Source organism: Eptatretus burgeri, chromosome 8 (assembly GCF_056783735.1).
Source record: "Eptatretus burgeri isolate ZD-2024b chromosome 8, Ebu_testis_v1, whole genome shotgun sequence".
Taxonomy (NCBI): Eukaryota; Metazoa; Chordata; class Myxini; order Myxiniformes; family Myxinidae; genus Eptatretus; species Eptatretus burgeri.
In genome coordinates, this window is record NC_140968.1 from 11,225,274 (window position 1) to 11,240,130 (window position 14,857).

Genomic DNA, 14,857 nt, shown 5'->3' on the forward strand with positions numbered 1-14,857 from the left:
GACATTTTTTATTTCACAACCCAGAGTTTTCATCGGATCTCCGTGAAACTTGCCATGTATATGCAGAAAGCCCACGCGCAGGCAGTAACCATCTCCGATTTTGGAAATTATTCCTAGAAAAAAAGTTGACGTCATAATATCGCCGCTAATGGAAATCGCATATACCATTATCTCCGAAACTTGGCAAGCTGTTTGAGTTTTGTTTGCGAGAATCAAGCCGGGCATTAGCACAGATAATTTATCGCAAACCTGATACATCACAATGACGTCATATTCGTTTTTATGACGTCATCATTAAGAGGACGAGGATCTTAGCTCATTTGAGTTTGTTAGAAGTTAATATGTGCACACACTTTAAATACACCCTGCAAAAATTCCTTTGTGAGAGGAGGGAGGGGAAAAGTGCAGGTGTGAGGTGGGAGGTGGGAGGAGGGAGGGGAAGGGTTAGGGTGGGAGTCTAGAGGGTGTGGGGTGGGAGAGGGAAGGGGAAGGGGATGGATTCCAGAGGGAGGAGCATGGAGTGGGAGGAGGGGAAAGGGTTGGTGTCTGGAGAGAGGGGTGTGAGGTGGGAGGAGGGGAGGAGGAGGGAGAGACTCTGCATTGCTGGGCAATGCCGGGTACCTTTGCTAGTATCCTTACTGTAATTGTTTGTATGGTTGTGTGTGTTTGTCATGCCACTCCTACAGTTCTGGGTAAATTACATCCATACTTGCTACATTGGATCAGCATGACCCCAAATAATGTGTAGGGATGTTTTTATCTTTCCGGTGGTCTTGAGGGAAGGAGGGTGGGGACACAAATTCTCCATGTAAATTTTTTATCATGTAGCACCACCCCTAGGTGGTGGAGGGTATTACAAGTGTCCATCATTTACAGTACAGTATTCCTGTCCACCACGTTTTCCAGTGCAGTGAGGTGTTTTGAATTATTAGCAGTAGATATGTGTTTGCTTTATGCACGTAACCAGAGTTATTTGTTTTTGCATATACGGAGCTGTCAGTTACCTATACACCACCCAAATGAAGTATGCCTCAGAAGAACGCATTACATGCTTGGAACAAGATCACCTGTAGGGTGGTACTCTGCTAGTAGAATAAAACAGAGGATGTAATTTTGCTTTGCAAGGAATGAAAAGCATGCATACACGCATGCACCTGCACGTGCACACTGACATCTGGGAGAAACTTCGAGAAAATGACAAGAAGTCCATGGGGAACAGATGCATATGGGATTGTCATCTACAATCTGTACGTCTTGTCATCTACACCTTGAACAGTGGGATTGAAATACTGGAGGGAAGAGTGGGATTGTACAAACACTCAAAGCCAATTCCATAAAATCAGGAAAGGAAAGACTGAGGAGTTCAACAAGAAGTGAGAGTGAGTGGGAAGCTTGGATTTAGGGACATTAATCATTTATTCAGTTAGCAATGAAATGTCATCTTTGAATGTGAGATTACAAAATACTTATTGTGAAAGCAAAAGACATTATATATATATATATATATATATATATATATATATATATATATATATATATATATATATATATATATATATATATATACATATACATATACACACACACACACACACACATATATACACATATATACAAACATATACATTTGAATTGCATCAAAGCATCTCATGTGAATGGCACGAAAGGTAGGTACCTCAGTTTTGCGATCAGGATCAATGTGTGGGCAGGGCAATGGCGACTCTGATGGAGTCTCAGGCTCTGGTCCGGCTGTTGTCTGCACATACTCGGCTGGAAACAAGCCAGAATGGCCTCGGCGCATGCCAAAATGCCAGCCTGCATCAACACATTCATCACCCAGAAGGTGGTCATCATGTAGCATTGCATCCCAGGTTCCATCTCTTGAGCTTCTTCAACAAGGTCTATCAAAGTGCTTATGAGTGGCAGACACTGCAATGACTCCAAAATGTAACTGAAAAAAGTTTGTGTAAAAATAAATTAATAAAAAAACACAAAATATTTTATCATACTACTTCATAAGAAGAGTTCCACCAGATGCCATCCATGAAAAGGTCTGAGTTCTCTTCTGTCCTGACTTGTGAATAAAATTTGTTTGGCATCATGTTGTTGCTGTGTTCCGGTCATCAAATGACCATCAAATGGCCTTGTCACTGTGATTGTTCTGGTCAGTATCGTTTTGGACTATTGTTCATCACCTATGCCTGGTGTTGGCTTAATAGTTAGGGTGGTGGGCTTTGGATCCTGGGTTCCTGAGTTCAAATCCCACTCCGCTGTTGAATTAATACCAGGTGGGGTTAACTCGACCTGTCATCCTTCCGAGGTCGGCAAAACGAGTGCCAGCTTACTGGTATACTGTGTCGGAGTGGCGACCCATGCAGAATTGTTCCCAATAGCCAATGAGACGGCTAAAACAGCACCGACGCTCTGCACAGAGTATGGTGTGGTCCCAATCTCCTCCTCTCCTGACCATTTGAAACACATTCGCTCGTTCTGTGGACTATTTGCGGGTATCTCGTTCGTATAATTTTTTTTGAATGCTCCTCGTCATATTTTACCAAATGAAGATTGGCAAATGACTCGCAGGGAAGCGGATTACAAAACAACACCACCACCAACAACAACAACAAGAAGCCACAGCAAATCACACCACAGCATGACAGGCAAGTAAACAGACCAAACTCTGTGGTGCCCTGTTTGTCCTCCAAATGTATGACTGTCCTCTTCATCAGGCAGCCAAAATAGAAACCTGTAGAGAGCCAAGATCAAGGAAATGAGGCCAACGATGTTACAAGCATCTTGGATCGCTTCGTGTCGGTGCAAGTGGCAATCCGGATAGCGGTAGACTTCATTCCTCTCTGTTGAAGGCCACACATTGTGATTGTATTTCGTACTTAATTCAAAAATTGTGCCATTTTTCACAAGTAATATGTAGACAAGTACAAATACCGAAAGTCCCTGAATTGTGTTTAATATCCACCCTGAGCATGCGCTGGCAGGATGGCTTATAAGTACACAGATTCACCTCGAAGCTGTCGAGCCTGGGTTTGAATCCCGACCCAGTTATAAACTGTCATCCCGGTGTTTCACAGGCAGGGTGATTCATCAATGTTTGTGTCATCCCTCGGATGGACGTTAAACTGGCGTCTTGTCTACCGGCATGAGTTGGTGGATGATAATCCCACGGTGTCTTTAATTGCAAAGATTAAATGAGCTACTGCCAGCACCCTGAACAAATTCCAAATTCCTGTCCTAACCAGCAGAGGGCATTGCATCAGCGGCGAAGCTGCGCTCTTATATTAGCCAATGATGCTACCTCGCAGCCTTGCACTGCTTATGAAAGAGGAATAAGATCCTGAGCAGGGGGTAGTACGAAGGGCAAGTGGCCGTAAGAGTATTGGGGCATCAGTCATCCCTCTAGATCTAAGAGACATCAATGTGGACATAAAATCCATGAATGGACACACGTATAAATGGCTTCTACTCGTGTAATCATGATTTCACTGTTTATTGCGATGGTATCTCCCAGTTAAGCTTGGTGTTGGCTTAGTGGTGAGGGTGGTGGGCTTGGGATCGAAGGGTCCTGAGTTCAAGCCCTGTCACCCGCTGAATTAACACCAGGCGGTGTTGACTCAGCCTGTCACCCTTCCCGGGTCGGCAAAATGAGTACCGGTGAACTGGTAATAGGGGCCACTACATCAGTGGTGCCCCAATACTCGGTAGCAGTGGCAATGCACCGTTAATAATAGCCAGGTGAAAGCATGAAATCATGCCACCGTAAGAAGTGGAATTATATATATATATATATATATATATATATATATATATATATATATATATATATATATATATATATATATATATATATATTCCCAGTTAATTCTCCCTATAATTATCTTAACTTAATCTCAGTACTGACTTAAATTTAAAATTTCACATTTGTTTTTTTGTCTCTGCAATTTCCTTCCTGAGTCAAGGCAATCTTGATCTCGACTCCAGTTGACTGGGTGGGTACCTTTCAGGTGAGCACCCATCAGCATATCGTGTTGTCTATCAATTGTCTTTTTCTTGTTATCGACCTTCTGCCGAGTGCCAGCATTCTGTGTCTGTCAGCTCTCTGGATGCGTGCCCCTGAACAATCCATCTTCAATTACCTTATCGTGCTACCTGCATGTCTGTATCTCAATTTAATCATTCTTAATTGTTTATCCATTACCTGTTTTTCTATTCCTATCCATATACCTAACCCTTTGCTCCATTGTCAGTGCTTTGATGTCTTAAAATTAATTGTCAAATTATTTTGTGAACTTTAGAAATACCCGAACGAGTCTAACCCAACTAGCCTTTTGGTTCTTAATTGTCCCCTAACTGAACAGCAAACAAATTTACCCTCACCTGATGCATGTAACAGCAACAACCACAACAAAAACAACAACAAACAAAAAAATATTCAGAAAGAAAGATAGAAAAATAAATGGAGCAAAAGGCATGCCTGGTTCAAGTCCATCCATGGGTAGGAGTTTGATCAGATCTCCTTTGTGGAATCGCAGGAGGCTACTGTCACTGGTGGAGTAGCTACGGATGGCAACCACATACTGAGAGTCCTGAAAGAAGCAAAGATCAACATTTAGTGTGCCAGCATAAATTACAATGGTACACAGAACACAGCACTACCTTTCTAACAGATTTGAGAAGCTGTGGTTGGCAGTATTCCTCAACCTTACAGCATACAGAACCCCCCCAAAAAAAACTCAATCCATATAACACTCGACAACGTTCAACATTAACCCTTTGAACCCCGAGCAACTTGGACTTTCAGCTCCACAACCCTGGGCTTCCTGGAGAAAACCTGGCCCCTCGGGTATGTGGAGGCTTGAATAGCAGCTGGTAAACCGGCCGCTTGAATATCTTGAGGCTTGAATAGCAGCTGGTAAACCGGCCGCTTGAGTATGTGGAGACTTGAATAGCGCTGATAAACCGGCCGCTTGAGTATGTGGAAACTTGAATAGCGCTGATAAACCGGCCGCTTGAGTATGTGGAAACTTGAATAGCCCTGATAAACCGGCCGCTTGAGTATGTGGAGGCTTGAATAGCAGCTGGTAAATCGGCCGCTTGAGTATGTGGAGGCTTGAATAGCAGCTGTTAAACCGGCCGCTTGAGTATGTGGAGGCTTGGTTTACAGCTGGTAAACCGGCCGCTTGAGTATGTGGAGGCTTGAATAGCAGCTGGTAAACCGGCCGCTTGAGTATATGGAGGTTTGACTAGCGTCTGGTAAAACGGCCGCTTGGTATACATGTAGGTAAAAATGTAAAATGGTATACATGTAGGTAAAAACGTAAAATGGTATACATGTCGGTATGAATAGCATCTGGTAAAATGGCCGCTCGGGTAGATGGAGGTTTGAATAGCATCTGGTAAAATGGCCGCTCGGGTAGATGGAGGTTTGAATAGCGTCTGGTAAAATGGCTGCTCCGGTAGATGGAGGTTTGAATAGCGTCTGGTAAAATGGCCGCTCCGGTAGATGGAGGTTTGAATAGCGTCTGGTAAAATGGCCGCTCCGGTAGATGGAGGTTTGAGTAGCATCTGGTAAAATGGCCGCTCGGGTAGATGGAGATTTGAATAGCGTCTGGTAAAATGGCTGCTCCGGTAGATAGAGGTTTGAATAGCGTCTGGTAAAATGGCCGTTCGGATAGATGGAGGTTTGAATAGCGTCTGGTAAAATGACCGCTCGGGTAGATGGAGGTTTGAATAGCGTCTGGTAAAATGGCCGCTCGGGTATATGGACGTTTTTTGGGTGAATATACTGATTCTGGCTCACTTTTCCCCGTGTAAATGAATGGGGGATTTTCAGCGATTCATATTTTTTTCCCTAAAAAGTAGAGCCCCTTTTTATCCCAAGGTATATTTATTTGTCTCCCCTTTTAACCTTGGGAAACTTTTTTAAATTAAATAAACATGTTGTGTGTGGGGCAGGGGTTTGCGTGGGCAGGGGTTGGGGCAGGGGTTTGTGTGAGCAAGGGTTTGTGTGGGCAGGGGGTCGTTGTCATTGGGACATGGGGTCGTTGGGTCGGGATTATGTGGATGAGGTTTGATGTGGATGGGTGAATAGATGGGTGGATGGGTGGATGGGTGAATGTGCGGGTGGAGCTTGTATGGATGGGTGGACAATTTTTTAAATTAACCAATGCATAATGTTTAGCTCAATCATTGAACCTATAAAGATTTGTTCATTCTCAAATTCCTTCAAAAGTTTAATTTTCTTTGCACAATAATCCCCATCTAAAATATTTAAAAATAAAACATTTGAATCTTTATATTTTTTAAGATACCCCTTTTCCTTATTAAACTTTCTCTTATCATCTATTGTTTCTGATTTGCAATTTAAACAGAAAGAAGAATATTTATAAATAACAAGGGCTTATCTATCACAAAACTTGCAGAGAGTTAGTTTATTCTCCATATTTAAGGGTTAAATTTTAAGTTAAAATAGAGTTTTGTTTAACACTAAATAAAGATGTTTTCATACACATTACGATTCCAAGAGATTTCAAGTGAAAAGACGGAATATGTAAAAGAAGTCAAACTAAGAAAAGGAAAACATTCTAACTTTTGGATAGATGTTATTTCTAATTATTCATCTGATATTGAGTTTGAAGGAACAGCATGTTTTTAAAACTGGTGTGAAAGTTGTTTTTTCTAGAGTATCACCACTTGCTATTGAGATTATTGAAAAACTTAATCTAGAGTCTGATTCAAAGATTGATAAGACTTTTGATCAGAATGGTGTATTTTAAAATAATTTTCAGACTGATAAGGATATTCGTAAGAAGGGTGTAAGAGGAATAATGAGATTAAGGTCAATTATAAATAGGGATGATTAAAATAAAATTAGTTTTAATTCAATGGAAATTGAGGAAGTTAAACATAAATTGATTAATATTATGGGTGAATTAAGCATTAAGTTTTAAGTAAAAAAATTACTAATAAACGGATTTGGCTATCAAACAACTTGAAGCTGAACTAGAAAATGTTCCAGATAAACCAAATCTAGATAAGTTTGAAAGTGATTTTGAAACAATATTTTATTATCTTGAAATAATAACTGAAAATATAAACTATGGTAATGAGTATACTAGTTTTAGAGAGTCTATTGTTAAAATAATGATGTTGTTTATAGAGGCCTTTTTAAAGCCAAAATGTAGTGAAAAAATAAAGGAATCATTACCAATTTTAAAGGAATGTTTTGCTCTAATGAAGCATCCTTCAGCTAAAAGAGAGCGTAAATTGCTTAATAATTGTTGTTTTTTTAATGGGAAAAAACATTGAGTTTAAGCATGAAATTATAGTTAAATTATTGGTTCATAAATAGATTCTAAAATTCATACACGAGTCAAGAGAAAACGACTAAGACATTGTAAAATCTGTAATAAAACATTTAGTAGTATTTTTAATCTGAAGAAACATATGCTATGAGGACATGATAGAAAATGTACTACCTGCGATATGGTGTTTAATAGTGTTGGGTTTGTTGGAACAGGGGTTTGTTGGGAAAGGAGTTTGTTGGGACAGGGGTTTGTTGAAACAGGGGCTTGTGTGGGTGGAGTCAAAAAAAATTTCAATTTATCTTTGTCTTTTGTAATTCCTGTGAATAAAATGAACCTAAAATCTCTTCCCCTTCTAACTCATATATCTTATAAGTCCAAGGAGCCGTATCTATTACATAAACGATTTTAAAAAGTTCGTTCGTCCATCGTTTAATATAACCTTTTTCAAAATGAGATTTCCACCAATATATTCTTACGATATCACCAACTTTGAACTTAGGTTTTCTGACATTAATCTCTTTTTCATATTTTAATTTTGTAAATGTTCCTGATGGTTTCATATTCGTTGACGTGTAAATCGTGTCATTATACTTATCCACAATATCCTGAATAAAAGATGACCATCGTTGTGAACCGAGTTCTGTGAATATTTTATATAGTATCTCTTTTAAGGTACAATTAAAACGTTCCACAACAACGGCCTTTCCTTCATGAAAGGTACTGTATAATGTAATACTGTTATTTTTTAGAAAATTCATAAATGTCTTGTTATAAAACACCTCATCCCTCATGTTATAAAACCCTCATCAGTCCACAATTTTTTAGGTTTTCTCTTACTTTTATTAAATATCTGTTGAAAGGCTAACATAAGAGTATTACCTGTTTTGTTTTTTAAAGGGACAACCCATGCGTATCTACTCCTCAAATCAATAACGGTTAAAGCATACTTGTACTCCTTATCATTATTGAGTTCAATCAAATCAGCACACCAGATATAATCAACTTCCTTGGAATAAACCTTCCTTCTAGGAAACTTTGTGAATATTGGTTTATGTAATTCATCAGCTAATTGCTCTTCAGTCTTAATGACATCATTAGAGCCTATAAGTTTTTTGAATTTCCAAGTCCAAGTTTCAATTTAGCACTGATCATCTTCTTCACGATGAACCTATCAACTTTTTCTCTCAAGGTTGGATTTTGTATCAGAGACAAATTATACATTTCTCTATCGGCTTCATGTTTTTCTTCCAAAGTTGTGGTATTCCCATAATCAATATCGTGCCTCATGCACACTTCATCAACTCTATTGATGGGCTTACTCCATGATGTAGGATTGTCTGTCTCATCTAATCCTTTATCCAAGTTTGTGCCTGGACCAGAGAAAGAATACCCTGGTAGATGCAATTCCCCTGGTATTCCAGTAGTTGTAAATTTACTTCCTGATAAAAACTTTTGCGTATCTCCTCCGAGTTTGTGTTTGGAGATAAATTGATTTTTTTTTGAACCACAGACCGAACAAATCTTTTTGTATAACCCTGTTATTTTTACTTTTAAAATATGAAATATTTTTAGTATTAGTTTTCTTTTTACATTTAAGACAATAACTCATTTATTTTTGAGAAAAATTCCTACAGAGCACGAAAACCTTTTTAGTTTCCAACATGCACATTTGAATCTTAATTTTTAAAACATAAATAAAAGAATCCTTAGAAACGTCTTTACTCTCTCCTCCATTTATTTTAGAAAAAAAATGAAAAACTTGAATTAAAATCAATATCTTGCCGATGACAATAGTCTTATCGAAAGTATTGCAATTAGACTTGTCAATTCTTAGTTTTCGTCCTCGGTGGATTGAGTTATTTTCTGTAATACCTCCAATCTTTTTTTCATCTCACTGGTTTCCATATTTATTCAGTCTCGCTCTTTCCTCCCTCTCCTCCTTCTCTCTTCTCTCTTTTCTCTCTCTCCTTCTCTCTCTCCTCCTCTGTCTTCTCTCTCCTCCTTCTCTCTCTTCTCCCTCTCCTCCTTCTCTGTCTTCTCTCTCCTCCTTCTCTCTCTTCTCCCTCTCCTCCTTCTCTTTCTTCTCCCGTTCCTCCCTCTCCTCCTTCTCCCTCTTCTCCTTTTCCTCCTCTTCTCTCTCTTCAACTCCTTCCTCGTCCCTTACTATCCTTGAATCACTTACACCCCATAGAATACCATACATATATTCATCAGGATTTCTTGTTATTCCTGTATCCAAAATATTTTTTTTTACAACAGGAAACCAATAAAATTTCTTTTGAATTTCTAAAAGAGCCTTACCTTTTCTTAACTTTATAATTTTTTCATTATTTAACATTCTAATTAAATCCAAAGTTGTTGGTTTATCAACTTTAGCATAATGCCAATCTTTTATTGAAAATACCTTTCTTATGTTGTAGAACATATTTATTAAAATACCGAATACCCTTTTCTTGAAGGTATGCTTGGACACAGAAATGATAATTTTCTTGAAGCCTTCTTGCCGTCATTTATGTATTAGAAATATATGTAAGAATAATATTATGACACGAAACTCCTCCCCATCTTCCCATAGTTAAATCATTTTGCATTTCCCTACTTAATATATATAATCCTGTTTTTTCTGTTTTCATGATATAAACTAGGGCAAAACCATTATCATATTTACCCTTATTAAATTATTTTATTTGTTGTTTACTAATCGTGGCTCCACAAAACCCCTTCTCCATAGCAAGTGGATAATATTCTTCCTTACGAGACTGATTTAATTGTTCCAGGTCTTTTAGGTCAATTTTAAATGACCAATTATACCCTAAATCATTCATATCATACCCCCATCGTTCTATTCTCATACAAACAATACGCCCTTCTTTATAAAAATTTATTTTAATTCGAACTGTGAATTCTATATGACCTGGAGATAAAATCAACACTTCTGTATCTTTGGAATACACGGCCGTTTTATTTTACGGATATATATTGTGATAAATCACTTAATCTCACCAAGTCGTTCGCGTCAGTCGGGGTTGGATAATTTTTTCATTTATAAGCATTTTTCATATTAATATTTTTGGTTATATTATATTTATGTCGTTCAGCCTGTGCCTTTGTGTAATAATTTGATAAATCAATATCCAGTTCTTGGGATACACCAAAGATGGAACCATCTTTACCAACATAAGTCATTTATATTACATTAAAGATAATGTCATAAAAAAATTTTTTTGTTGAGTTGAAATAACACATATAGACATAATTGACCACAACACTTGGAATTTAATTCTTGGACTTGAAATGTTTGATAAACACCATTCTGTAAGAATTTTATGACTTCAACAGGTGGTGGAAGACCAAAACTATCAAATAATATTTGTCTTGACTATTAAAAATACAAACCCAATGAGAACCGTTCCCATTATTATCTTCTAAGTTCATAATAATATTCTTTGTACGTTTAGGCACGTTTGTTAATTCATCTCTCATACAAATAACCATATTATGAATTTTTAATTTCTTACAATATTTGACAAGTTGTAAATTTGATGTTGTATTCTTTCCAAATTCTTTAAACCACTCATCAATGCTCATTTATTTATTATAAAGATATAATCCATTACCTCTTTTAGTTAATTTTACACCTGCTTGTGCGATAGAAGAAAGCATATCTCCAACTAACAATCTCGCTTTATCAGGCAGACCTTCAAGTTTTTCAGCAAAATCTACAATTACACCACTTCCACTAATTTGTTTCTCCAACTCTTTGTCATGTCTTTCCAATTCTTTTTGAGCACGGAGTTGAGCCTTCCTTTCCTTGGCAGTTTTCACAGCTGTTGAAATACCACCCGTTAATGCTCCAACCGCACTTAAACCAGCAAATAAGGGAATTAGAAATGGGAGAAATCCTCCACTGGTCTCTCTTATTGAATATTTTTTCAACATTGGTTTTGTCATTTTAATTTTAAGTGAGCCAGTATCGTTCAAGATTTTAACCTGTTCTCTTGTGAGCAAAACATCAATTCTTACTGCTCCTTTTCTCTGAATTGTATTAACGTTAATTGTACAAGGCTTTTGATTTTGAACACAAGATGATAGTTTATGAAGATTGATTTGATTAACATATACCCCAGTTGGTACTTTGCCACTCATTTATTTCACAAAAAATTGTGAGACTAATCATAACACCATAATCTGTATTAATCTGTAATTCTGTTGCTTCCAAAAGCAAACAATATGCATCAACTTCTTCACTCTCTCCTCTTTCAATGTATAGGGAAGTATCCACTCGATTAGACTTTATAGTTTCCTTTTGAGCACTCAGGTCAAACGCATAGATTGTATACAAACTTTTAAATGCTGTCATATCCAAAATAGGTTCTTTATTTCCATTACTTTCACACACCTTTTGGTAAGACTTGTATGCTTCAGCAAAATCATTTTTTTCCCAATTAATTTCCAATCTATCTCGTGGATAAAATGTTCCATCTAGAGAAACAGGAAGTTGTTTCACCTTAGCATTATCACCCAATGCATTATTCTTATCAGTAGTAGTATCGCCATCTGGTTTTTAAAAAATGATCCACAGATATCGTGGCTTTCCTTCCAGAACACCCAAATTCCACGTGCAAGTGGTTTGGTTTAGTTTAATGTGTTGACATCTTCTTTTGAGGTATGATACACTGAGTGGTTTCTTTGAGTTAAGTCTTCTGTTCAACATCTTTTCTGTTTTAAGATTCGGAGTATATTCACTAATATACCAACTCATTTCATCAATTACAAATTTATTCTGATCACCAAAAGCACTAGCAACACCAAAAAGTAATCTATTTTCATTATCATTCCTTTGTAGTTGAAATCTAATTTTAAGACCATACAGAACTTTATCATGATCACAAATTCCAAATATACCTTTAAGAGGAACTGCCACAGTAAAACTATTAACTGCTTTTGCATCATCAGTATATGTTCCTTTCCTTTGAGTATATCCAGGGTCTGTGGTTGTTCCTGTTGACATATCAGGAATAAAACCTTCGACAACCCCCTTTCCCATTCTATCATTGAATGTATATAGTGTAAATTTCATCATTTCCGATACAACAGAGACATAATCAACCGCTTCAACTTCTTGTGTTCCAATATACAAACGCACACTATCAAACAATTTCCAGAAGAAATCATTTACGAGTGTAGCATTTGTGTTATTCCCAGCCTTAATGAATATAAATTTACACAACAAGAAACTTTCGGATAGATTCAAATAAGTTTGTTGATTATTTATTTCAAAACTTTTTGTTCCATTTGCATTCCAGTCTGTTCCAGTTATTGCATTTACCTTGAAGTAATCTTCTTTTTTAGTAGAGTTTGAGATGATAATAGTATGATCCAAATCATAGATACGATCAATTGCTTCCATACTTGTATTTATTTAGGAAAAAAGATGTTAAAACTTATGAAACCCTGACCCAAGTATTTGAATTATTTTCTGTCGTTCTTGGGGGCACAACTGAGTTTTGTCTTTCTTAATTTCTTTCATTGCTTGTAATTTATGAGATTCCTTTTGGGCATCTTTTATACTCTTTATAGCACCTGCTACATTTCCCACAGTAGAAGCAGTTGAACCAATTAGGTCTTTATGTTTAAGAATAGTTGAACCAATAACCATTAGAGTATCAATTATCCCATCTCCTCTAAATTGATGTCAGACACCCCTTTTTCTCTTAGGTTTATAGTATCCTCTACCAAGATACATACCTTCACCCTTGTAGTATGGGGAAAGGAACATCCCATCCCCTGTAATTATTTTATATTTTCCCAACTCGTGTTTCCTCACAATAACCATCGTATTCATTTATTGGAAAACTTCACGGACGTGAATTCTGATGGATATAACTTCTCCATTAAAAGAAATCATACGATTATCTTGGTCGGTTATCCTAAAATTTACCCTTTGTATGTTTTTTCTTGACACAGGGAGATAAACCAAATTTTTGGGTTCCATATTGAATTTATAACCAATTGGGGTTGAGTATGTGCTGAATGAAAATATTGTATTTGTTTCTATTCCATCATCATCAGCACCATCAATCAAATCACAGTGAATTAATACCGAATTTATTCCTGAGGATATTTGAATGACATTATCACTGTAAAACGTCCCATGAGTTTCAATCTTTTTTGAGGAGAAACCCAATAACTCTCTAAATGAATTATATCTATTGTGAAATTAACCTTGCAGTTATTTTTAAGTTTAATCGTTGATTTTGAAGTATGTTTTTGAATGTCTCTAACAATATTTTTTGGTTCATCACCCTGTTCTTTCATAAGACGAGCAATTTCGGAAGATATTTGAGAAATCTCATATGCTCCGGGTGAGACTGTTATCGTTTTGTATGCACTTCCAGGATTATAACTAAACTTGTCATTTTTATCAGTTATATTAAATAAGGTATTATAAGTTTCCATGGACAATAAAGATGCCTCGTATTCTTTTGTTGGGTCAAGTTGTAGTGCGTATGGGAATGAAGATGTGTGGTCGCTTGTTGTGATATTAAAACTCAGGATTGTTCTTCTCATCTTATTTAATACGAGATAAAATGTCTTTATATTGAGATTTATTAATTATTTTTATGTTCATCAACTGGTCTAAAATGGCTGATGCTTCATTAAAAAATTGTTATTTCCAGCCTTCTTACTACCTAACAACAATAACAATCTATTAACTAATTGTGATGGGTCATTTGGAAGAAAAACTAATACCTGAACCGAGGATACTTAAAGCCTGAATAATGTGTTTGTCCTTCTCATTCTTGCTACGTTTACCAAAAAGACTGACCCTATAATCAACAGAGTTCAGCAGATCAATATATACTCTCTATCATCATTATTTTTCATATCCAATGGTTTATCAAAATACTTTGATTCATTCCTCACAGTTGAAGCTTGTCTTCCATCTTTTGTGAGAAGAAACATTAATCTCGGAGTTAGTTTAACAGGGGTTTGAGCAGAACCCAAGAACCTTAATTCATCATTAAATGTCAATACCTTTTCTTGAACAAGATGAAATATGGCTGGTTGTTCTGTTGGAATGAGTCCTGTTTTGGTTTTTGATTCCGCTGAATATTCATTGTTTTGAAGAGCATTCACAATATAAGCAGGGGGGCGATTCATCTCTTCCAGTTGTTGAAATAATCCTTCATCATTTGTCTATAATTCCAGCAATGTGTGTGTGTGTGTGTGTGTGTGTGTGTGTGTGTGTGTGTGTGTGTGTGTGTGTGTGTGTGTGTGTGTCTGTGTCTGTCTGCGACTGCTGTTTCTCGACGACCGCCGGTCCGATCTGATTGAAACTTGCCAGGAATATTGCCCGGGCCCCGCAGACGTGCCTTTTCGAGGTTTGATATCGATCGGACAAGCGGTTCCCAAGTTACGGCCATTTATCTGTCGGCCAATGACAGGACAACACAATTCTTCTTCGTTTGATATGACGTCACAATTGACGCTGGGGACCTGAGTACGTTTCCCAAGTTATGGCCATTTATGAT

General features: G+C 37.1%; 1 protein-coding gene across 8 annotated transcripts in view; it reads right to left on the reverse strand.

Annotated features, from left to right (window-relative positions):
• Positions 1-14,857, reverse strand: part of MYO15A (myosin XVA) — a 374,107-nt gene that overhangs the window by 29,357 nt on the left and 329,893 nt on the right. For all 8 annotated transcript variants that reach the window (XR_015060712.1, XM_085890857.1, XM_085890855.1 and 5 more), the window contains 2 exons: positions 4,490-4,601; positions 1,676-1,815 (listed from right to left, as the gene is read on the reverse strand). Coding sequence is in view for 7 of the 8 variants with exons in the window: in XM_085890857.1 (XP_085746983.1) it covers positions 1,676-1,815; positions 4,490-4,601 (252 nt within the window). In the remaining variant the exon portion in view is untranslated. The remainder of the gene's footprint in view (positions 1-1,675; positions 1,816-4,489; positions 4,602-14,857) is intronic.